Source organism: Tribolium castaneum, chromosome 3 (genome assembly GCF_031307605.1).
Source record: "Tribolium castaneum strain GA2 chromosome 3, icTriCast1.1, whole genome shotgun sequence".
Taxonomy (NCBI): Eukaryota; Metazoa; Arthropoda; class Insecta; order Coleoptera; family Tenebrionidae; genus Tribolium; species Tribolium castaneum.
The window spans coordinates 9610021-9633254 of record NC_087396.1 but is presented as its reverse complement, the minus strand read 5'-3'; the positions used below and the strand labels follow the sequence as shown (position 1 = coordinate 9633254).

Here is a 23234-nt window from a genome sequence, read left to right as displayed (position 1 = left end):
TCCTTATCATTTCTCACAAAATTATTACGTTACGTAATTTTCAAGGTGTATTCTTCCGAAAGGTATGTTCATCCAAAATTAATGTTTTAATATTATTGAACCTGTAATTAGTATACGCAACAAGAGGCCACCCGATTGGGGCTCAAGGGATGGTGCATGAACACCCAAGCAGGCACTGTGAAAGGTGTCTTAGAAGGAGATGCAAACAAAGTTGCTGATATGTAAGTGCTTGAAAGCATTTTTCAGTGGTATTTTTATGGAAGTTGTAGGAAAACGTGGCTTCAAACTAAGGGGAGCCCTCAATCCAGAATTGACAAAACCGAATTTAAGAACGAAAAGGAAATTCAAAAGCTTACTTTTGATGATTTCAAAATTAAGCGTTAATTTGTGAATTGTTTTAGCTTCTAGTGAATGTATTATGTATTATTTATTTTCCATGAAATAATATTTATTTCCAAAAAGTTGCCTTTTGTTTCATACTCTTTGTGTAGTTGGTAGCATTTATTATCAATAGTTCAAAAATAGCTCTAATGATTTATTCATAGAAAATAACTGGTACATGTGTGTGTACCTGTGGTGTATACGTATTTACGAAAAATAAAGTAACGGAATGTTTGCATTTGTAAGACTAAAAATTAATATTTATTGGATATCTTTGCTACATTTCTCGCTTTCAAACGATGAACAAGTACCGTATTGTTACATTTTAACGGTAAGCAAATATATGCAAACCGTTAAGCAGATAATAGCATTTATGATAGAAGTAAATAAATAGTTATTTACAAAGTATTTTTAATCACGTGTATCATACAATATTTTTTTGCAAGTGCTATTAATACAATGCTTATTTTATGTATAATGCTTTAAGAACGTTTAACTGCAATTAATTTTAAATCGCCTTCAGGAAACTTTATTAATCTTATTATTAAAACAATAGTTTAATCAAAAAGACGAATAAAATGTTTATATTTGTACGTTATTCCTGTTGCGTGAATAAAGTGTTGCTATAAACATTTTTGTATTCATTCTTCTGAATCATTTTATTCACAAGAATTTGAAAATTATTATTATTATCGAAAAGCTATTTGTTTGTTTTTTTATAATTAACTTTACCTTTAAACGTGTTAGAAATTCCCACTCTAGCGTCGGCAGTTATAAATTTTGAACGTGAAACATGTCAAACATGACTTTATCACATAAACATTTATTCCATTAAAGCAATTCTCGTCGAGTTAAAACAATGCCACAACAATGAATAACCAAGTTTCAAATCATTTTGACATTTTTCCATGTCATCCAGACGTAAAAAATTGTGAAAAATGGGAATTACATGAATAATAGTGACGAAACTTGATTAGAGTAAGTAATGATGTTTTTTGGTACCAAATTTCAATTGCCACGTCTTGAAATCGGGTTTTGACGGTCAGTGGTGATATAACAAAATGGTATTTGTGCGATTTGTGTAAAATTATTGCGCTGGCCTTCAGGTAAAAATGGAGATAAACAGTTTGTCGCGTTTTATTATAAAATTTATGCCCGGTTATTGTAATTTAACGTAACCGTAGATCGTTAAATAATACGACAGGTATTGAAAAAATCGGTGTGAAAGTAATGCAGAAACGGGAGAAAATGTTTCCTTCGGTCAATCTTTCACTGGCTGCAATGTGCAAACGATGATGTAATTTGCGAGTGTCGTGATTCAAAGTGAAAACAGTTTGATGGAAGGTTTGTACATCACTTTTTTTAACACTGAATAATGCATTTATTATTATTACAAACATTGTTTTGTTGTTTTTCCCACCTATCTTTGCTGATAAGATAAATTTACGAGTAGTTCCCATTTTTGAGCTTATCTTTCAACCACCCATCTCTTGTATCTATTTATTTGTAAAAAGGTTGAACCGCCAGAAATAAGATACGGCTTATCTGAGGTTTAGTTTCCATTGAAAAAATTACGAGCGATAGTCAAGCAATGTTTTCACACTCCATTCCGCACCACCATGCAACCATCCAATAATTATTAAACAATCGTCACCAAAATGTTGTGTTGTGTAAAGTTTAAAAATGGGTAAAATCGAGCAATTTATGTGCTTTTTCACAGATGGACAATCCCAGTTTTCGGAAAGATGGTGACAGGAGGGATAAAGGTATAGAATTATCGGCTCCGAGGGCAAATGGGGGCGCTTCGGCCAGCCAAAATTTAGTCACCTGTACGCCTGAAGTATGCAGAAGTGCAAGACAACGATACCAAGCCCCGGATCTCGCCGGTAGCCCCTGGCACATAAAAAAGACTATCTTTCTCGTCGGAATAATAGTGCTTTTAATTGTTTGGATTATCGTTTTTACCACTTTAAATCAATTCAAACTGTTGTGATCGTGTGTAGTCTAATAAGTGAAGAAACAGCAAATGTGTGTGTTGTTTAATTTTAAGGTGCAATGAATACAATATTTTTATTCGAGTTGTTGCGTTTTGTTCAATGAATTATTTATAACCGGAATTGAATAACTCTCTCAAGGTAACTCGCCACAAGTGGGTAAAACAAAACAACGACACGACGAAATCAGTCTCAATCAGATTAAACAACTTGTTATCATCAAACTTTCAACTATCTGTTCGTTTTTAACGTTCGAACAATGAACACCAGTACGGAAATTCTAACAAAGCGCCATACAGAGGTAAGAATTTTAATTTGTTTCAAAGTAATAATTTGTGATGCCAGGTGATGGAGCAAGGGGCTTCCGCAAGGAAACCGCAAGTGCAGCAAGTTTTTGTTGGGTGGGACAGACAAAAGTCGTTCACATTCCTTGGACTTTCACTCTGTTTCGTTGTTTGGGCCTGCGTGTACTTCCCCTTGATGTCATAACATAACACTTTCACTTATTGTAAATAATGTAAATTCTGTTTTAATAAAATTATAATTAATTGTGGGTTGCCTAACTTGCCTTCAAGATTAATTTGCACATCTCTTCCGCTCCAAGGTTTTATCATTGAATTAAATTAGGCAAAAAAGTGTTATGAATAATATGATTGTGTGCCTGTTGAACTTAAGACATGTCGTTCTTTTATAATGCGACCCCTTTTTTAATTGTGGCCGTTTTAATTATTGGAGAAGTTTACTGTAAGTACATAATAAATATTTGCATACCTACTTAGTCAAAACAATTTATCACTGTCAAATAAACAACAAAAACACATTCATTGCAAACTCTTCCAAAAATATCCAAATTTCTAACCCAACATAACTTTTGACATATGACAATTATAACATTTAAAATGGCGCTAAATTCAAATTTTAGTTGTACATGAGAAGGGAGACAAATTGTAACTTCTTTATTTTTTGACACTCTCGTAACTAATTATATAAATGATATTGTACATCGGATATTAATAGTATTACGACAACATAACTTCAACACTCCTACTTGTTGGAGATCATTCTTCATGTTCTTCAGCTCCAACATCCATCTTGCAACAATATTGAGTTAAACTTGCATCATGTAGCATTGCTTTCGCCTATTCAACCAAAGTCCGATTGAGTCTCTCTGCTACACTTATCTGTCGAGGTTCAACTGTTTGTTGGTGGCCAATTTCGAACGTTTTCAAAAATTCCTCTGTTTAAGAACTTAATATTTTTTTCATTATCTGTGCGTACACATTTTATTTTGCGATCTGTTTCAACGTCAACCATTTTCTTGAAATTCTTGAATTTTTCAAAAACTTCAGAAATTCATTCAAAATATACAAATGTTTTTCTTGTAAGATCGTCAGTAAAATTTAAAAAATAACGCGTTCTGCCAATTGAATTTATACTCATTGGACCCAGTTGGACCGGACCGCAAATCTCACTATGAATTGATTAAATAATTACTTCCAAACTTTCTTTAGTTCTGCACACTTATTTCTCCTGAAACTTCTTCTTACAATACTTTTCATAAATATCGCATTCCACTTCAATATCTTCAAATTTCACACCATGAGCCAGATTAATGAGTCTCTTTATACATTGATTGCTTAAATGAATCAAATTTCAAATTTACTTTTGTTCTTAGTTTTTCCACCTTTAGAGTAAAGCACCATTTCTTTCACATGAGCTAATTTACATAACTCTCCTTATCTTGATCACTGATGTCGCAACTATTAGTCTTTTTGACTTATTTTCTTAAATCTCACATCTTCTCCCAGTTTCGAAATTATTTAGTACATGAAAATAAATTAAATTTCAAATCAGGAGCATAATAAACTTGTCGAACTGGAGTTTCAATCCTCTTACCATCAATATTCCAATAAAATTGTTCTCCTAAAGCAACTGTTACCTTTTAATTCTTTTTCAATCAATCTTTACTATCAGTTAAATGAATTGATGTACCAGTCATCAGTGCAGAAATAATCAGTATTTGAGAATCATCATGTTTCTTAGAAATTTTTCTTTAAAGAATAGTAATATTTAGATTTATGATTTATGACTTTTGTTCTTGCAATTAAAACATGTTCCTTCAAATCTTGCTTTATTCGACAAAATACCATTTTTACCATTAAAATACTTGAATTTTTGATAATGCCGCTTCATTACTAATTCCTAGGCTGATTCTCCTCCTTCATTTTTATTCTTAATACAAAGTAATTATTAAATACTGACCAGGTCGTTTGCACAAAAAAAAGGAGGAAAATAATGAAAATAATAAATAAGAATTTATCAAAATGTTATAAGAATAGTTGTTGTATTTTAGGAGTTTTATTACGTGGTAAAATTAACACACGTATTTCTGATACACCCTGTAGGTGATTTGAGGCCAGACAGTATTGCTGCCAAAAGTGCCAAAGCCTTTTTCTCCAGTTCCATTCACATAATCCATCGGTTCACAATTAATTAAATGAACTTCCATTGCATACTTCCAATCTCGAAAGATGCACTAACTCCCGTGGACAATGTAGTCATTTTTACTGATCCCACAAATTCCGTTAGATAAATGAAGATCCTTGGCCCATAACCAGTTGTAAATTAGAAGAGACTCAAATTGTAACTTTTTTTTTGACACTCTCGTAACCTTCTAACTAACTACACACATAATTTACATCGGCTACTGATATTACAACATAACTTCAACAATTTTAATTAAAAAAAAATCAGGTAGAGACGCATCTTCGCTGACACGTGCAGATAACTTGCGATTACCACCATGGGATGTTAAAAACGCGACTCAATGGCCAGCCTTAGGCCGCCCAAGCAACCCATCATGGTTCAGCGTCAGACCCATGACCCGCCAACGTCCCAGCACTAATAATTTTAACACAGGGACACGTCGACAAGAACCCCAAATACCTCAATCAACGAATGAAGTAACCGATGACGAATTAAGAAATTTTGCCGAAACGTTGTTAACAAAAGATGTAAACAATGCTGCCAAATATGTAACAATCAACTTGCAAGGTAAAACTACTTCGGGCTCCAGTAGAGATGCGGCGCCTTTGCCGTAAGTTACCATCAACTTAATTTTGGAGAAAAATTTGTATTTTTCTCGTTAGACTTCTATCAATCGACAAAGAAGCTTTCAAAATCGCATCAATTGACAAAACGTTGCGTTTACACGACAATTACATCGTGGAAAGCAACATGAACGAATACTCGAGCCCTCAAGAGAAAAACGAAGAGAATTCGCTTTTGGACACGATTCTAACAACGCCAGTAATGCAAGAGACGCGCAATTTTCTTATGCGGACCAATCGCATCGGACGAGACCCCAACGAATTCAAAAACATTTTGCGCGAAATTTGGTTCGAGATGTATGCGAGGGGCGGCGGTAAAATCGGTTCGAGTGGCTTCGAACATGTTTTTTTAGCCGAAATTAAGAAAAACCAAGTGTCGGGATTGCACAATTGGCTGTATTTCGAGCAAGAAGAGCGCAACAATCAAGCCAATTATTTGGGATACATGAAAAAAATTGACCTTGGCGATGTGAGCCAATTTTTATTACTTATCTTTTTATAGATGTGTTGTTGCAGAAGGGGGCAATTTTGAAATACCATTTCACATTTCATGGCATTGATAAGCCGGTTGGGTCGATGTTTATTGGAACGAGCCCCGAATTTGAAATGGCTTTGTATTCGACGTGTTTTTTGCTGAGAGCAGACCGAGTTTGTCCTTTGAAATTGAATGGAAGCAGGTTCGTTATAAGGACCTTTACCTACAGGTACAGGGGGAAGAATATGATCGGGAGTGCCTTCCCTGATATTTGATCTAATTTCCATTATCATTATATTGATCAAGTGTTTGCAATAACTGAGATAAAGATTGTTTCAACATGCGAATAAATAAGATAAAACAATAATCCTACTGTCTTTTAATTATCCCGTTAGGAAAACACTTGAAAGTCATCGTTTTACGACAAATAATATTGAAATTACATTTAGATGAGTTTTTGCCTATTATATTAAACTATTTTTAATTTAAATGACCTTGCACACATTTACCGTTACCAACAATTGTCAAAACGCGATAAACTTTTCTGTTATGAATAATGTAATAGCTTTGAAACAAACAGATAAAGGTTCTATATCTCTGTGATAAATATACACACATCTTAGCTTGAGGTCAGTAGCAAGTTCAAATATGATTTAGTCAAGATTTAGCACGCTTGTGATAATTTTCCATTTCTAAAGGTATTAGAAAATGTACTTAAAAGTGTGCAAAACAAACCTACTCCAAAGTGCCCGTAAACAATTTCGAAATTACCATAGTGATAATGTTTTCGGTTTTAAGCGGAAAAGTAAACATGTTTACACCGGTAAGTAATAATTTTATTATTCTTGAAGGGTAGTAATTAAGCTATTAGTTTTCGATTTTGATCAGTATGAATTTAATTTGTTTAGTTAATTTTTGCACAGTTAAATGTGGGTATAAGATCATAGTATTTTGCACAGTAAAAATATTAATGACATTACATTTTAAAGTACACTCACCCAAAGTGAAAATGACGCGTCCATAAACGAACGCCTACTGTCCAACCCCTGCCATAAATTATTAGAAATCGTAAACTAATTTTGAGTCGTGTTCCACATTTCAATTATTGGCTTTTGAAATGTTTAAGAATTTCTTGTTGGAAATTGTTTATTATCCCAAATGTGAAATAATACAATTTTTAAGTTCTTCGCAACGCGATGTTTCGACGCTTTAAGAAAAGGCCACAAAAATAAAATTGTTAATTGGTTTGCAAATTTAATTTATTATTTGGCTGATGCAAAATAAGTTTTAGTGTGCAATTAAAATCTGCCGAATAATGAACACGGCAAAACATGCATTTATATTTCATTTTCTTTAAATTATCATTAAATTAAATTTCGCGGACTGTGATGCGATCGCGAAACGATCACTTTGATATTCATTGTCCAAAAAATATTTCAAATCAAAATAATTATTATACTTAAAATCTGATTGTCACAAACTGTAACTAAAAAATTGATCGTTTATATTAGTTTATTTCTTAAGAATATAAAACTTATTTTGCAATAATAGTTGTGCATAAAACAATATAAAATAAAATGTCGAAACCCAAATGTTATTTTAAATTTCAAGCAAAGACGTCTACAATCTATGAGCCAGTTTATAGAAAGCTTCATTAAATTTTAATTCGTTGTTAAAAATTAGCAACGCAAATAGACAAATAGACAAATTGGTTCAATTTGGTCACGTGATTTAATTGCGGATTAAATTAATCACGCTTTTAAAAACCGGTTCTTAATGGTTTTAATTATTAATTGCACAATCGTTTTTGTGAACATTTTGGTTTACTATTGCCGGTTTATAGAAGCTCCATTAAATTTTAGTTCGTTGTTAACTACGTGTTAAATTTTAATGGAGCTATTATAAGCCTGCCCTTAATGTTTTAAAAAAATATTTTCGCCAGAATAAAAGTAATCAATGAACGTTACGGCAATTCATTCATGGGAATACCCGGATTAAAATTCCGACCATTACCGCAAATGAGATTCACTGGAAAATAATTAACAAACCCGTAACACCACGGGGGATAACTTAAGACCAAAACTGCAATAAAAGAATTTTCAAATTCTTCTCCGAATTCATAAACATTTATTATTTTCCTTGGAAGACAAATGAGAAGTGAAAAAACCAACTAACAATTTTATTTTTGTGACCTTCTCTCAAAGCGTCGAGACGTCGCGTTGTGAAGAGCTTAAAAATTGTATTATTTCACATTTGCGATAACCAACAATTTCCAACAAGAAATCCTTAAACATAGGCGTTCGTTGGGTGAGTGTAAGGGAGATGAAACCTAAAATGCTTTAAATGTTGGTTTTTACTCATATCTCTTGCAACTCGAATCGACATGTTTGTTTTTTTAATTAAATTGGTTCAAAACCGAAGAATACTGAAATTTTAATTTTCAAAAATAAATCATCCCCAATTTAAAAAGAAATAGAGACATCTTTTTTTATTTTGGCGGTAGATAAGAATTTTCAACATTTTTCCAAAAAGTAAGAGGTAAGATAGCAGAAGGGGATTGAAACCAAAATGTAATTAATATTAGTTTTTAACTTCCCCTTGCAACACTAATCGAATTGTTTTTACTTGAAAATGCATTTACTTAAAATAAAAAGTTATTTAGACTGTCCAGTTTTGAAATGAAAGCTCTGTATGTATACATATAGGCTGATCCGTCTAAACCTCACATTATAAGTACAGTGAAACCTCCCTTAAGGGACACTTCTGAATAACGGACACCTCTTCAAAATGCACATTTTTGTAGAAACGTAACAAAACCTATATTAAAATTTCTACCTCCTATTAGTGGACACCTCTCCACATCGGACAATTTAATATTCCCCATCGATGTCCGTTGTTGAGAGGTTTTACTGTATTGGGAGTTCTAATAATGATAGTTGATAGTCATGTGAAAATTTGTGCGCAACCATAATCCGTTAAGTTTTGTTCAATGAAAATATGTTCAACATGGCGGCACTTCCGGTTATACGTGATTTGAAAATGTCATGCCAAAGCGGTTGGAGTGTCTACTGATCCCAAGTGCCGGGGTTTATTGGCATGACATTTACAAATCACCCGACTGTACTCGTATACCGGAAGTTGCCATCAATTTTCCTATTTTAAACGGAAAGCTATGTCGTTTACTGCATTTTTGGATTGCAGTTATTTTAATGGAATTTTTATCAGCTTTACCTATAACTATATTTGTCCATTTTTTAAATACTTTTTTAGGGTTTTTTGAAAACTTCGATTTGCACTTTTCACTCCAAAAAACGACAATAACTCTGCCATTTTTTTAAATTCTGAAATCGTTTTTGGCTTATTTGAATGAGAAAGTTTAGATCTTTTCTTTAGTGTTTTCAAATTTCTAAAAAAAGTTAACAAACCCCAAATTTTTAAGATTAAGTTTGCAGAACTTCAAACACCCATAATTCAAAATTTTTCAAAAAAAATGCCACACTTTTTATTTCACTAAATGGTAGAGAGTTTAATTCAACGATTGGTATTAATATTCCCTATCCTATATTTATGTTTAACAGTTTTTAAGTGATACGAATGTGATACATTGTTGGCAATGAGGCCATAGGATGCCACAGAAACATAAGTAAAATACCGGGATCAGTAATACCTGTATTAATTTGAATTAATTTTTTATTAATTTAAAGGCGAATGGAAAACAACACAAATGTATTGGTCCTTACTCTCAAGTTTAATTTTTTATTCCTGGTTGTTTATCATTTCATTTGCCTTTACATAACATGTCTCACAATGGATTAATATTCTTCCAATGAATTCTTATTTACTATCTTTACTGTTTTCCTCCTTTCTTTTATGCAAACGAAACGGTCAGTGTATGATAACTAGTTCGTATTATTTTTCATTTATAGCAAACAATTTTCATTTTTGTTTTAAATTGTCCGTTTCTAAGAAAATATTTTGTAATAACGGACAGGATGGTAAAATTTTGAACAGAACTTGTTTATTCAATGAAAAAGGTTTCTTTGTCAAATTCAAAACTGCAAAAGTAGCTGTGGCTATAGTAACGAAGTAAATGGAAGTTGATGGTAGTAGCCACCAGAAAGGAATTTCAAAAAGACCAACATGTCTTGAAAATTATCACAGATAGGTATTGGGAAAGTTGCAGAATTAAATTCTCTTCCATCTAGTGAAATAAAAATTGGGGCATTCAATTTGAAAAAGATCACTTATAGGTAGGTATTAGTTGTTTCAAAACTATAAAAACACCTACGTCGCATTTTCTCTCAAAATTAGCTGTTATAAATTATTCATGCACTTCAAAATAATAATAGTTAATATAATTTATACTTTTAATGAAAGATCTAATCATCAATAGCTATTTTACAATTTCATCAATTTTATTTAAAAGCATATTTCGGTGAAATGCGACGTTGGCGTTTTATAGTGTTGAAACAGCTAATAGAAGGTTATAGATAAGTGTGGTCTACAACTCATTCCCCAGCGGAAATGTGCTAGCAGAGGAAAAAATGCAAAAAAGTAGATCTTTAATTTTCGTTTGCGAGATACAGAGGTTTCAAAGTGAGCAATCCCACAAGCTCACTTCCAGGTGTACTGCATACAGTAGATGCGTTACTAAGGAATGAAAAATAATTTAATTGCACGCTATTATTATCTCTGTTCTACCTATTTTTGTTTTCCTAGCTACGTGTTTTGTTCCCATAATCCTCTGGAGCAAGGCCTGCTTTCGTGAAAAAAATCTAGCTCGTTATATGTTTTGTATAGCTTGTGAGCAGTGTTGAATTCTTTTAATTTTTTGACCATGTTCGTGTCTACAAGATTCGTAACATTTTGTTATTAAACTTTTTATTATTACTAAAAATTTTTTGAAATTAAAATTCGAAAGATTAAAAAAATATCTTCAATTTTTGTTAGTTAGTTTGTAGGAGCCGTGTTTTTAAAATTATGTTTTACTATTTTTTGAACAACTTCAAAATATTTAGACTGCGTGAGTTTACTCTGGTGCTAAGTTTCGTCTTCATTAATTTTTTCATTGCATTTTTTTTAATTTATGCACATTCTCATCTGTATTTAATTCAGGATTTTCGGTATACAATTTTTTTTATCCAATTCTACAAAATCTATCAAACAAATATTCGTTCTTTAAACCATCATTCTTTTAATCTGTCCGTTGTAAGAGGTCAATTTATGATATATCGTTATTGTAATTGGGGAATGTTTTTTTCTCCGTGTCCGTTATACAGAGGGTCCGTTGTAGAGAGATTGTTTTACATTATTTTCCAATGTCCAATTTTCGAATATAGCTTTTTTGCAAATATCTCAAAATTAACTGATTATCAAAGAGTGAGTTTTGGTATTTAGATGGCTAATTTTTTTGCAGTTTTATAATTTTTACTAACGTTTAAATAAAATACTGTGCATTTAATTGTACGATTCTTGAAAATCCAACTTACCAGAAAATTCTATCTAGCACCCGAACAAGTATTAAAAGCCCAATGCGACCAAAGCAACTTCTTCCGTCTCGTCAGCGCTTTCCGACAAAATGCCCACAAAACCGCCGACGTAAATCCGGTCGCTCTCACCCGCGAAGTAACAATTTTCCCGGATTTTGACCCGAAACGCTACTGCCTCGACCCCGACACCAAAATCAAATTCACCGGAATTTTAAACACGACGCAGTCCGAAGGCACAGTTGCCGAAGCCGTGGACTTCCTCCGACATGTCTACGGGAAGAATATCGCCGCCGAATTCACCCATTTAGAGAACCCGGAAGAGATCGACTGGTTTTGTAACCGGCTCGAACAACTCGTCCCGGAAGAAATCGACACGGAGACAAAACTCCGGCTAGCGACAGAGTTGCTCCGGTCGCAGAACTTCGACAATTTTCTCGCTAATAAATTCACTGGTGTTAAGCGATACGGGGGCGAAGGCGCCGAAAGCATGATGGCGTTTTTTAGCGAGTTTTTTCGCCTTGCGGCAGGAGATAGCGTCGAACAGTTGGTGGTTGCAATGCCGCATAGGGGACGCTTGAATCTTCTCACCGGAATGCTCAATTTTCCTCCGGTGAAGATGTTTGCCAAGCTGAAGGGGAAGAGCAACTTTTCGGACAAGTATCGTGTGACGGGGGATGTTTTAAGTCATTTTGGTTCGTTGGAAATTAGTTTATTTGGAACACATTAATAGTCCTGTCAATAAATCAAAATGTTGAGAATCAGCTTCAATTTTTGATACAACATAACAATGAAAGAAGAAAACGTCAAAAACAGAAAAACAGAAACAAAAATAATTTCTTTAAACCATAAAATTCCATTTTACTATGAAGTAATAAAAAGTTTTAAATACAAATTGTGAATCAACAATTATTCAGATTAACAGAGTTTACAGTGATTAAATGTAAAGGAATGATGCGTACGATTTTAAAAAATCATAAAATTCTCTGTTGAATTCGTTTACAAATGCCTTTACAAATTTTGCGTTTACATCTTTGTATCTTCAAATAAGTATTTAGTCCAAGGATCATTTTGATATCTGCAACACTTACCAGGCTATATTAGATGCAATTTTCATTACTGCAAAATGCGCTCGAGGTGAAATCGCAGCGTGATCACTGTCTTTGCAAACATTTTTAAAAGTCTAAAAATGGTAGATAATGAAAAAATTAATTCACTTGGAATGAATAAATTTTTTAAATAAGTAAAGAAGATAAAAATGTTCTTTTGATTTTTTTATATTATTTAAATTAATAGAGTTAAAAAAAGCGCTTAAAAATAAAAAAGTAAACTCAGTGGGGTGTGGTAGACAAATACTTATTACTTATATAAAAGCAAAAATAGTAAAAAAAATCTACTTACATATTAGAGTTGCCGATAAATAACCAATTTTAAATAAATGATATGTGGCAACGTTGTTTAACAATCGTGACCGCATACAATTTGCTCAACGATAAAAATTAATTATTTTTTGAACGGTTATTTTCTAGGAAATACTACCTAGTGTTGGTACATCTAATTTATTTTTTTTATTCAAAAACTACGGTGCGTTCAAAAAGTCTTTAGATCAACTCTTACTGTGGAATTTAGATTGTCAAATTTTTATTGTCTATGATAGATTATCGTTTTATTCTGTTGAAGTGTCAAATGCCCTACTTGCGGTTTTCTCCAACGCCAGTATTTTCGAATGTAATAATTGTAAGAAATCAACATACGTTCAAAATTTCACAGCAAGAGTTGATCTAAAGACTTTTTGAACGCACTGTATTAGGGACTGATAGTAAATTTAAGAATAATTTAATTATCAGTGTGCTAATGAACAGTTGTTTAATCATTATTTTAATTATAATTGTAATTATTATTTTTTCTAAAAGGACAATGCAGATTTTAATTAGTTGTCTTGGGTAGAAATCGAACGGTTTTAAGAAATTCACAACTTTGTGAAAAAAATGCCTTTTTTGATTTAACTAATTTATTATAATTAATAATAACTAGTTTTTTGTACATTTTTTATACATTATACTTTTTTATACATTTTACCTCAAAAATTGGGATATCCAAAATTTACGCATTGTGTATCAAACTTTTGAATTGTCATTGAAAACAAAATTTGTCACGAATCTAATAAGGTAATAAGGCTAACCGTTTGAAGCTCTTTGAGCCTAAAGAGCTAAAATCTAGAACTAAAAAAATATATATTTTTTCTGTAAGTGTAGACATCAAAAGAAATGAACTTTAACTTAATGTTTCTGGAAATATGTCATTAACTCATTACTCATTATCATTAGTTATTTGTATGTCACAAGTCACAATTTTATAACTTTATTTCTAAAAAGCCAAAGTTACCCGAAGTAGTCTTTGTTGTAATCTTATGTCACTAGACACAAGTTTGTTACATTTTACATGTTTACATTACTTACTAAATATTAAAAACTGGAAAATTCATTACCGTTTCAACTCACTACGATTTTTTTAAAGCTTTTATATAACTTTTTTTCAAATTGTACATACTTGCCATTTAACAATCCTCTTTGCATCCTTTAATTACTTTTAACCGCCTTAAAGCGCGTATTCTGTAATGAAATTGTTAAAATTTAAAGGCCGTTAACTGTTATAACTAATACTGCAATAACCAATAAAAGTTTTAGGAGCGGTTTATAGAAGCGTCATAAATTTAATCCGCAATTAAATACGTGATTAACTGATCACCTGACCAAATTGAAATAATTTGGTTGGTCCGTTCGTTTAACAACGAACTAAACTTTAACAGTGCTTTCTAGGGGGTGTTAGGGAATGGCGTAGCAATGTTTCGTATGTGAATTTGTCATGATCAGGTGAGTTAAAAACCCTATTGAAAACCAATGTGTGGCTTATGGTAGTTTATTAGTTGTTTTAAAATTATAAAAACGCCACCGTCGCTTTTTCTCTCAAAATTAGCTGTTATAAATTATTCATGAACTTCAAAAAAATAATAGCTCATGTAATTTATACTTTCAATAAGAGGTCTAATCATTAATAACTATTTTACATTTTTATCAACCTTATCTAAAAAAATAATTTGGTATATTGCGACGTTGGCGTTTTTATAGTTTTGAAACAGCTAATACTAGCAGTTAATTTTTTCATTAAACAAAATGGAGATGGTGGCGCTTACACCGCCTGGGCGTTTTGAGAATTTATCAAAATTGTTGCTAACATGATTATTTGGGTGGGAGATTCGAATCCGTTCCTGGCAAAAAAAAATTGTTATTTTTTTTCGTAAAATTTAATAGCAAAAAAATGTTACATAGTGGACCACGAAGTTAATTTACCTCTGTTGTTTTTTCAATAATATCAAAATTTAACCCAATTTTTATAATTCTAGTTCAGCGGTTCTCAAAACTTAGGACTTTAATTTCAGAACGATTTTTTGGAAGAACTATGCATGTTTGATTAACATAAATTTTACTTAATGGATTTATTTGCAATTCTCTATCTACCTTTAAATTTTTGCAAAACAATTCCCTAACACACTGTATACACCGGCCCTTAGATTTGCGATTTTAACCAGTGTTAAATTCTAACAGTCTGTTAAAAAGGTTACAGAATACGCGCTTAACTCTGTTAATTTTAATATCAAAAATAAAAACATTTTTATCTCTTGTACGTATTTCAAAGAGAAACACGCTGCGATTTCATATAGAAGCAATTTTGCAGTAATTGTAAATTGCAGTAACTTGGTGAGTGTTAAAGATATTGAAATGATTCTTGCACCAAAAACGTATGTAAAGTATCAGCTTTATTTCGTCTCTATGTAGGGTGTAACTAAAAAAAACTTTCTATCAGTTTAAAAATGTTACTACACAAATATGCAAAATGTAATGTAATTCCATAGAAGTAATTCTTTCGGTTTCATTTTATCAAAACTCAGCCTTGTATAAATATGTAAAAAATTTGCATATATATTGATGAATCTTTTGCAAAAAAAAGAAGTTTCCGGCCTTATCCGGAAGAAACAACTAAGGATATAAACGCAAAATTTGTCCAATTTTAGGTTTTTGTAAATTTTTACCTAAAAATCTTTTCCATAATGAAGGCAATTTCAAATCCAAAAACGACTTTTTTCTACTTTGGATTCACAAAATGTTCATTGTGAAACTAAATGTAGTTTCTCAAAGAGAACTTTTATGCAACTATACTTTTAGTAAATTTTTGTGAGTTGTATTGGCAGTGCTGAGCTGGGTTTCATCAGTCATCAGTGTGTGATCTCAGATCTGTCAACAGGGTCAAGTCGTTTATTGATAAATAACAATTAACAAAATTAAGAAGAAATAGTTTAACAGATTTTGATAAGTTAAACTAAACAAAGACAAACAACAAAAATAGAAAGTAGAAAAAATAGTATATTACACTCGTTTTATAAGACTCCTTCGTACTCCAAAACCATTCGTGCCACGTCTTATAAAACTCCTATAACAATATAGGTACTATTGGATTCGAATTCTGGAGAAAATTTTACATAACAATCAAGTGTCATTTGTGATGTTTATTTAAAACATCATCCCTTTACATTTAACCACCTTAAACTATGTTAATTTATTTTTTTTATACTTTTTTTCTAGCTCTTCCCGATTTTGAATAATATTTAAAGAATACTTTATTTTCGTTTTTTCAGTGTCTTCTCGGGGATTGAAGAAAAAAATTCTTTGACTAAACGTTTTTATATATACAGGGTGTATCAGAAATACGTGTGTTAATTTTACCACGTAATAAAACTCATCAAATAAAACAACTTTTCTATATAACGTTTTACAAAATTCTTTAATTTTGAAAATTTATAATTTTCACTGTTTTCCTCTTTTTATTTGTGCAAACGAGCCGGTCAGTGTTTAATAATAATTAGTTTGTATTTTCATTGTTGTTTCAAATTCTTTAAATTGTGTTTCTAACACAACGAAAATAGTTCAACTCTTTTATTTTTGTACCCATAGACGGGTACACGTTTCAGTTATCTTTTTCCAAATTGTAAGTAAGTTTGCGAATTTTTAATTGAAAAATTACAAACAGGAAAGATGTTTTATTTGTTGAGTTCTGTTACCTGTTAAAATTAAGACACATATTTCTGATACACCCTGTATACTTCACAGTAACTTAGGATATCAAAAATAGAAGCTTATCCCCAACATTTTGAATTAAAGACATATTTGACTAATAAAACGTAAATTCTAGTGTCTTCAACTGATTTGAAATTTGGAGATAAAAATCTTCACGTAACTCTGTTGTACAATCCTTCGCATTTGGAAGCTGTTAATCCCGTCTCAATGGGGAAGACTAGAGCCAAACAATTGGAAAGTCGCGATGGGGACTATGGGGATGGGAGATGGGGTGATAAAATTATTAATTTACAAGTGCATGGAGACGCTGCGATTACTGGACAAGGAGTTAATCAGGAATGTTTAGCTTTAAGTGGAACTCCACATTTTGAAATTGGTGGCTCTATCCACTTAGTTGTTAATAATCAGTTAGGTTTTACTACACCAGCAGATCGGGGAAGATCATCAAGGTATTGCACCGACTTAGCTAAAATGATTTCAGCACCGGTTATTCACGTCAATGGAGACTTCCCCGAGGTTTGAACGACAAGAAAAAAAAATCATGTTTACTTGAACTATCAAGGTTTTAGATGGTTCTAAAAGCTACAAAATTAGCATTTGAATATCAACGTAAATTCCGAAAAGAAGTTTTTATCGATATGAATTGCTACAGACAATGGGGACACAACGAATTAGACGATCCGACTTTTACTAATCCTTCACTTTACGGAATTATCAGATCTAGAGGGTATTTCCTTGATCAAAAATCCAGAGGCGGATTAAGTTCGATAGGTGCATGTTAAAACCAGTCACCACAAAAAATAAAAGATTATTATATATGTACGAAGTATTCTAAATATTGCCGTTCGTAAAAAATACAAACAAATTTTTATATCGTCTTAGAAACACTTCAAATGGATACTCTAATTTTTTTTTCTATACTTACGCTGCAAGAAGTGAAAAAAATTCCATTCGTTTTTGTTATTAATGTGATAATGAATTCTGAAATTGAACTATGTAATAAAAAATTGGGGAGACTTGCTTAAATGAATCTTTACTTTCATCTTAGTACAACTCAGAAAAAAGTTTTGCTTTGATCGTGACTATTCGTCAAACTAAAATAATTTTGACTTCAATCTTTGTATTTAGTTTTTTAGGTGTTATTCTAAAAAGTTGGAACTAAATAATTAAGCATCTGATAGCAATTCACATTTAACTCAAGTAGTAAATTCTCTTCAACAAATGGACCAGTAATTATTACTAGTACCTATTATTCAAATAGCTTATTTTACATTGCTGCTTTGACAAGTATGAATTTAACTTCATACACGGATTGTTTATCTACATGAAAACTAAACTCAACAATTCAAACTTGTAAATCAAAAGCGTATTTAAGGATTCATTTTTGGCACAAGGTAAAACCTGGAAGAAGTTATCGATTTTTACAACTGTTCGAAAAGTATGAAAAATTTTTTGTCAAGTGCATTAGATGAAAGATTTTTTTAGTGTTAAAATATACGGGGTGAGTTTAAAATAACTCATAAAATTCATATCTTTGTTATGGATCATTTTTCGAAAAATCCTCAAACACATCGATTTTATTTTTATAAATGCTACATTACGACATCATAGCAATATTTATGACGTCACTGAATAATGACGTCATCTTTTTTTTTTGGTGACAACTGACATTTTTGTTTAATGTTTTTGATAGTACACACCGCCTTTATCTTTGTGGTATGTATAAAAAATCAAAAAAGAGTAAAATAAAATCACAAAACATGGATATTTGTAGACAAAGTGCTTCATTTTTTCTTCTGGCTTTATTTTATAAAAAATAAATGTTATTTATTTTGGTATTTCATAGGTTTCAAATTTAGTGTTTTTATGGTAATTATTAAAAAACAACAAATTTAAAGCCTTTTGTGCGAAATTATCAACAATTTTTTTTATATACTAGCTGTTTCAAAACTATAAAAACGCCAACGTTGCATTTTCTCTCAAAATTAGCTGTTATACATTATTCATGAAGTTCAAAAAAACAATAGCTAATATAATTTATACTTTCAATGTGAGATCTAATCATTAATAACTATTTTACAATTTTATAAATTTAAAAAAATAATTTGGTAAAATGCGACATTGGCGTTTTCATAGTTTTGAAAAAGCTAATAACAACATTATTTAATTTTTCACTTTTTTATTACTTTGAACTAACTCTGTATATGTTAAAAATTATTTAAGAAACATATACATACTGCTGTATAAAGTTTACTTTTCTTGAACCCTTCAGTTATGTTATCAACTACATACCGTAGTTTGTTAAAAAACTTTTTTTGGGGTACCTGGGCCTAAGGTCTCAAAATTATTACCCCAAGGAACTCCGAAACTACTTAATCCGCCTCTGCTGAAATCCACTATAAAATCCATCGTAATTATTTTAGTACAGTCCCTGACCAATATACGAAAAAACTAATCGACGAAGGGATTTTAAACGAGGAAGAAAAAAATACCATCATCAAAGAACATACGAAATGGCTTAATGAGCACTTGAAAGCTGTAGATTCTTACAAACCTGACGTAAATAAAATCACACAAGCGATCCAAAATTGATCATTTTTTTCAGGACGTTTATTTCAAAAAACAATGGGAGGGGTTTTCGCAAGCTGACGAAGCCATAACGACTTGGGACACCGGAATTCATCTAGATCTTCTCACATACATCGGAAGCAAATCGGTCCAATTTCCGGAACATTTCGTAAGAAAATTTTTCTAAACTAATACAGTGTGTCCCAGCAAGTTGGAAAAGTCCAGTATTGAACTTTATATAATTGACAATAAATGTTTTATACAAAAGCCCCCACCATCACCTAAAATTATTTTCAAATATATAGGGTGTTTCACAAATGAGCTACAATACAAACTTATATTTTTTTAATGAAACACTCTCAATTTTATTGCATTTTTGGATGTAAAGCTAATAATTTTGATATAAACTTATATTGGTCGATTCTACTTATAGTTTTTGAAGTAATTTGATTTTTTTGACGAAAACACGCTTTTTTTAAAATTCATTAATAAGAAACTAAGGAAAGGGAAAGTTAAAATTTAAAAGGAACTTAAAAAAGTTAAGTTTGTTAAAAGTTGAATAATTTGAAAAAGATAGATGGAACACCCTATTTTTTGTTTTTGCTTCTCAAAGATTATAAATTTGTCTGTTAAAAAACATAGTTTCAAATTCAAAGTTAATAACTAAAAAAAATATTGGACTATAAATTAAAATTTCAGCAGCCATGGGTATTATTCGTGACTTCATAAGTATTGTTACCATCTAGTAAACCATATCATACCCATCTACGTATAGAAACTATGGAACTATAACTATTAAAATTTAATTATTTTACTGTAAAGTTATTGCAGCTGGAAGTTTAATTTTTCTTCAGATGAAACCATATTTAATATTTTTTTTATTGATTTAAAGTTAAATATCTTTTGAATAATCTGTAAGAGATACTTAACTGTTAATGTTTTTAGAGACAATTTAAAGATCTTTTAGATGCAAAAATAAAAAATGTTTGCCTCAAAAAATCTAATTATTTCAAAAACTAAGCGAAATCGACCAATAACAGTTTAGAAAATAACAAAATAACAAAAACATTAGTGTTAAATCTACATCCAAAAATGAAAATAATATAGGGTGAGCCAAAAAAAATTAAGTAACTATTTTCGTAAACACTCTGAATATTTTAAAATAATTTCAGGTGGTTCAGGGAGTTAGTATCTACGACTTTTGTAAAAAAATATTTTTTTAACATTTAAAGGTCTTTTCTAGCCCATTGGGACAGCCTATATAATGAAAAAAATTTTTAGAATGTCCATCCGACTCTCCTCAAAACCCACGTAAAAAATCGCCTGGCTCGAGTGGCCGAAGGCGTAAATATCGACTGGTCAACGGCTGAAACTCTCGCTTTTGGTTCATTATTATACGAGGGGTATAATATACGCATTAGCGGCCAGGATGTGGGAAGGGGCACTTTTTCGCACCGCCACGTAATGCTAGTCGATCAACAAACAAACCATATTTATATTCCCTTGAACAACTTGCACGAAAACCAAGGCGGTTTCCTCGAAATTGCTAATAGTATTTTATCAGAAGAGGCGGTTCTAGGGTACGAGTACGGCATGAGCATCGAAAGTCCGAAAAATCTAATTATTTGGGAAGCCCAGTTTGGGGATTTTTTCAACGGCGCCCAAATTATCTTCGACACGTTTGTATCAAACGGAGAAGTGAAGTGGTTATGGAGTAGCGGTTTAGTTGTGCTTCTACCACATGGGTACGATGGAGCCGGTCCTGAACACAGCTCAGCCAGAATCGAAAGGTTTCTACAAATGACCGATTCCAAAGAAGATAAAGTCGACGGTGATAATGTTAATATGCAAGTTTGTCATCCGAGCACCCCAGCACAATATTTCCATTTACTACGAAGACAGGTACAGTCACTCAAAAAGAAAATGACGCGGCCATATATTAAAATCCCTTGACGGCTTGACCACAACCTACTCCTGTTATTAAGGTTGAACTATACTGGGCTCACCGTCCAGGCGGACGGGCGAATGCACTAATTTGAAACTCAATTTTTAAGAAAAATAATACACAAAACCGTTTTTTTACAATTGGATGATGTTCCTAGGTTCACTTATTTTACCTCACAGATCAGTTCTTATCTCGATTTAAATATTTGTAACCAAGTTATAACGGGGTAAACAGCGTAATAATCTTAATGTTTTTATGGAAAAACCTAGAGTTCAAATGGCATGAAAAAATACAGTATTACAAGTAAGTCATTTGCAAAGACCTATACAAAAAATTATCAAAAAACGTAGTAGCATTTTTTAATAAAAAAATAAAATGCGTAAAAATTAAGGTTTTTTCCATTTTATTTTTAAAGGACACTAACAATTTTTTTCATATTTGATGTATATTGTTGCTAAGGTGCTCAGAAAGTCACCAAATTTTTTTCAAGCAATTTGAACTTACAGTTTTTTTAATAGAACAACAAATTAAATCGACTTTTTAACCCATTTAAACTCGGTTACAAATACTTAAAGAGAAATACAAACTGACCTGTGAGGTAGTACTTAATTTAGGAACAACATACAATTGTAAAGAAAGCATTTTGTTAATTACTTTCCTTAAAAATCCAGTTTCATATTTTGCGTTCACGCGCTTGCTTGAACAGCTCCTCTTCGGATGTTCTCAGTATAGTTCAACCTTAATTATATCATCATTCATTAGATAACGTAAACTAGTTTTGAGTCATGTTCCACATTTCGTTTATCGTCTTTTAAAATGCTTAAAAAATTTTGATGAAAATGGTTTTGACTACAGAGCACTATAACTTAGGAGACAAAACGAGATACAAAATCACAGGATTTTCTGGACCGAAAAAAATAGTACGGCAGAGTAATAAGAAGGGCGCTCCAATCGTAATACCGTCTCGGCGCCAAATCGTTTTAAATTACATAATTTAAATCCATATCTCTATCATCAACAGTTTAGGCCGCAAAGACATTCAAAGACACTGAAACGACAGATTCGTTTCATTTTGCCGGTGGTCAAGTAACGGAAAGTTAATTTATACCTAAACTGCAAAAAACAAAAACATGGTGTCGCGGACTTTTTTATAAAAAATTTTATTAATTCCCTCTCCAACTTTGTTCCTTACACTTTTTTTTGCATCTTCAACTGTATTACTACGTTTTCATGAGGATTCAAATCGATTTGAATACGGATCCAACTTATGAAAACAACTTGACTTGAACTTGAGTCCAAGGTCGATTTATCAAATTTTGGGATCGTATCGAGATCGAATCGAACCTATTTCATGAAAACGGAGAATTTTTTAGAAAGTTTGGCTTGTTGAACACTAAACCGTATGCTGCCACTAAATGAACCATTAAATGGGTTAAATTAATTGTAAATCCTTAAAACATTTCTTCCAGAAAGTGTTCACAGGTGAATTTAAGTCGTACTTCCAATAACAAGTGACAAACAAAATGTGAAAATAATAAATCCAGATTTAAAACTTGCCAAGAAAACACGTTTGAAATTGGATACCAAAACAGTTTTTAAATCGAATTGAAACCTTCATTTTATTAATTTTCGTTCCACTTTATATTTTTGTGAACACTACGAATACGGTTGAAGATACAAATAATAAATAAGACAAATAATAAATTAAATTTGCACACAAAGTACTTTCGGTTCACTTTCATAAAAACCATTGACGTGGAATTGACTAACCTGTTACCATGACAACTCATATAAAAGTTAATGCCAAGAGTACCCAATTTCCACCACAATGGTTTTTATGAAAGTGAATCGAATGTAAAAAAGTAACCTTTTTCTCAAAGCGCCGAAAGGTTGCGTCGCGACGAACATGAAAATTGTTTTTTGTACTCAGCGTTTAGATAGCTATTTCCCACACGCTCCAGTATGTGGGAAACGTACTTTCCCGCACTGAGGTGTTTTTTACTTTGCAACAATGGCTAGGGTTAATATCGCTATCGTTGAGATGGAAACGGTTATTTTTTTATGATAAATGACAGTTCTTCTCAATTTTTTGATTGTTCGTCATGTTACCAAACGATTAGCAAAAAACACTAAATTATAAAAA

General features: G+C 31.7%; 2 protein-coding genes across 4 annotated transcripts in view; both read left to right on the top strand.

Moving 5' to 3' along the window:
* Window positions 1-1170: 1170 nt before the first annotated feature.
* Window positions 1171-6327, top strand: LOC656443 (endoribonuclease CG2145). 3 transcript variants are annotated; one of them, XM_008198038.3, is made up of 6 exons: window positions 1171-1359; window positions 2102-2676; window positions 2721-3119; window positions 5130-5472; window positions 5525-5954; window positions 6002-6327. In XM_008198038.3, the coding sequence occupies exons 3-6, from the start codon at window positions 3053-3055 to the stop codon at window positions 6233-6235; spliced, it is 1074 nt and encodes a 357-aa protein (XP_008196260.1). In that variant the 5' UTR covers window positions 1171-1359; window positions 2102-2676; window positions 2721-3052; the 3' UTR covers window positions 6236-6327. The 3 variants fall into 3 exon arrangements, with proteins under 3 accessions (XP_008196260.1, XP_008196258.1, XP_008196257.1); XM_008198036.3 differs by lacking the exon at window positions 1171-1359 and adding an exon at window positions 1411-1725; XM_008198035.3 differs by lacking the exon at window positions 1171-1359 and adding an exon at window positions 1821-2051.
* Window positions 6328-6551: 224 nt separating this feature from the next.
* LOC656360 (uncharacterized protein) overlaps window positions 6552-23234 on the top strand; it is a 19582-nt gene continuing 2899 nt past the window's right edge. Inside the window, exons 1-7 of the mRNA XM_008198032.3 lie at window positions 6552-6783; window positions 11467-12141; window positions 16694-17094; window positions 17148-17305; window positions 19002-19137; window positions 19184-19315; window positions 20428-21048. Of these exons, the coding sequence (XP_008196254.1) occupies window positions 6669-6783; window positions 11467-12141; window positions 16694-17094; window positions 17148-17305; window positions 19002-19137; window positions 19184-19315; window positions 20428-21048 (2238 nt within the window). The 5' untranslated portion in view covers window positions 6552-6668. The remainder of the gene's footprint in view (window positions 6784-11466; window positions 12142-16693; window positions 17095-17147; window positions 17306-19001; window positions 19138-19183; window positions 19316-20427; window positions 21049-23234) is intronic.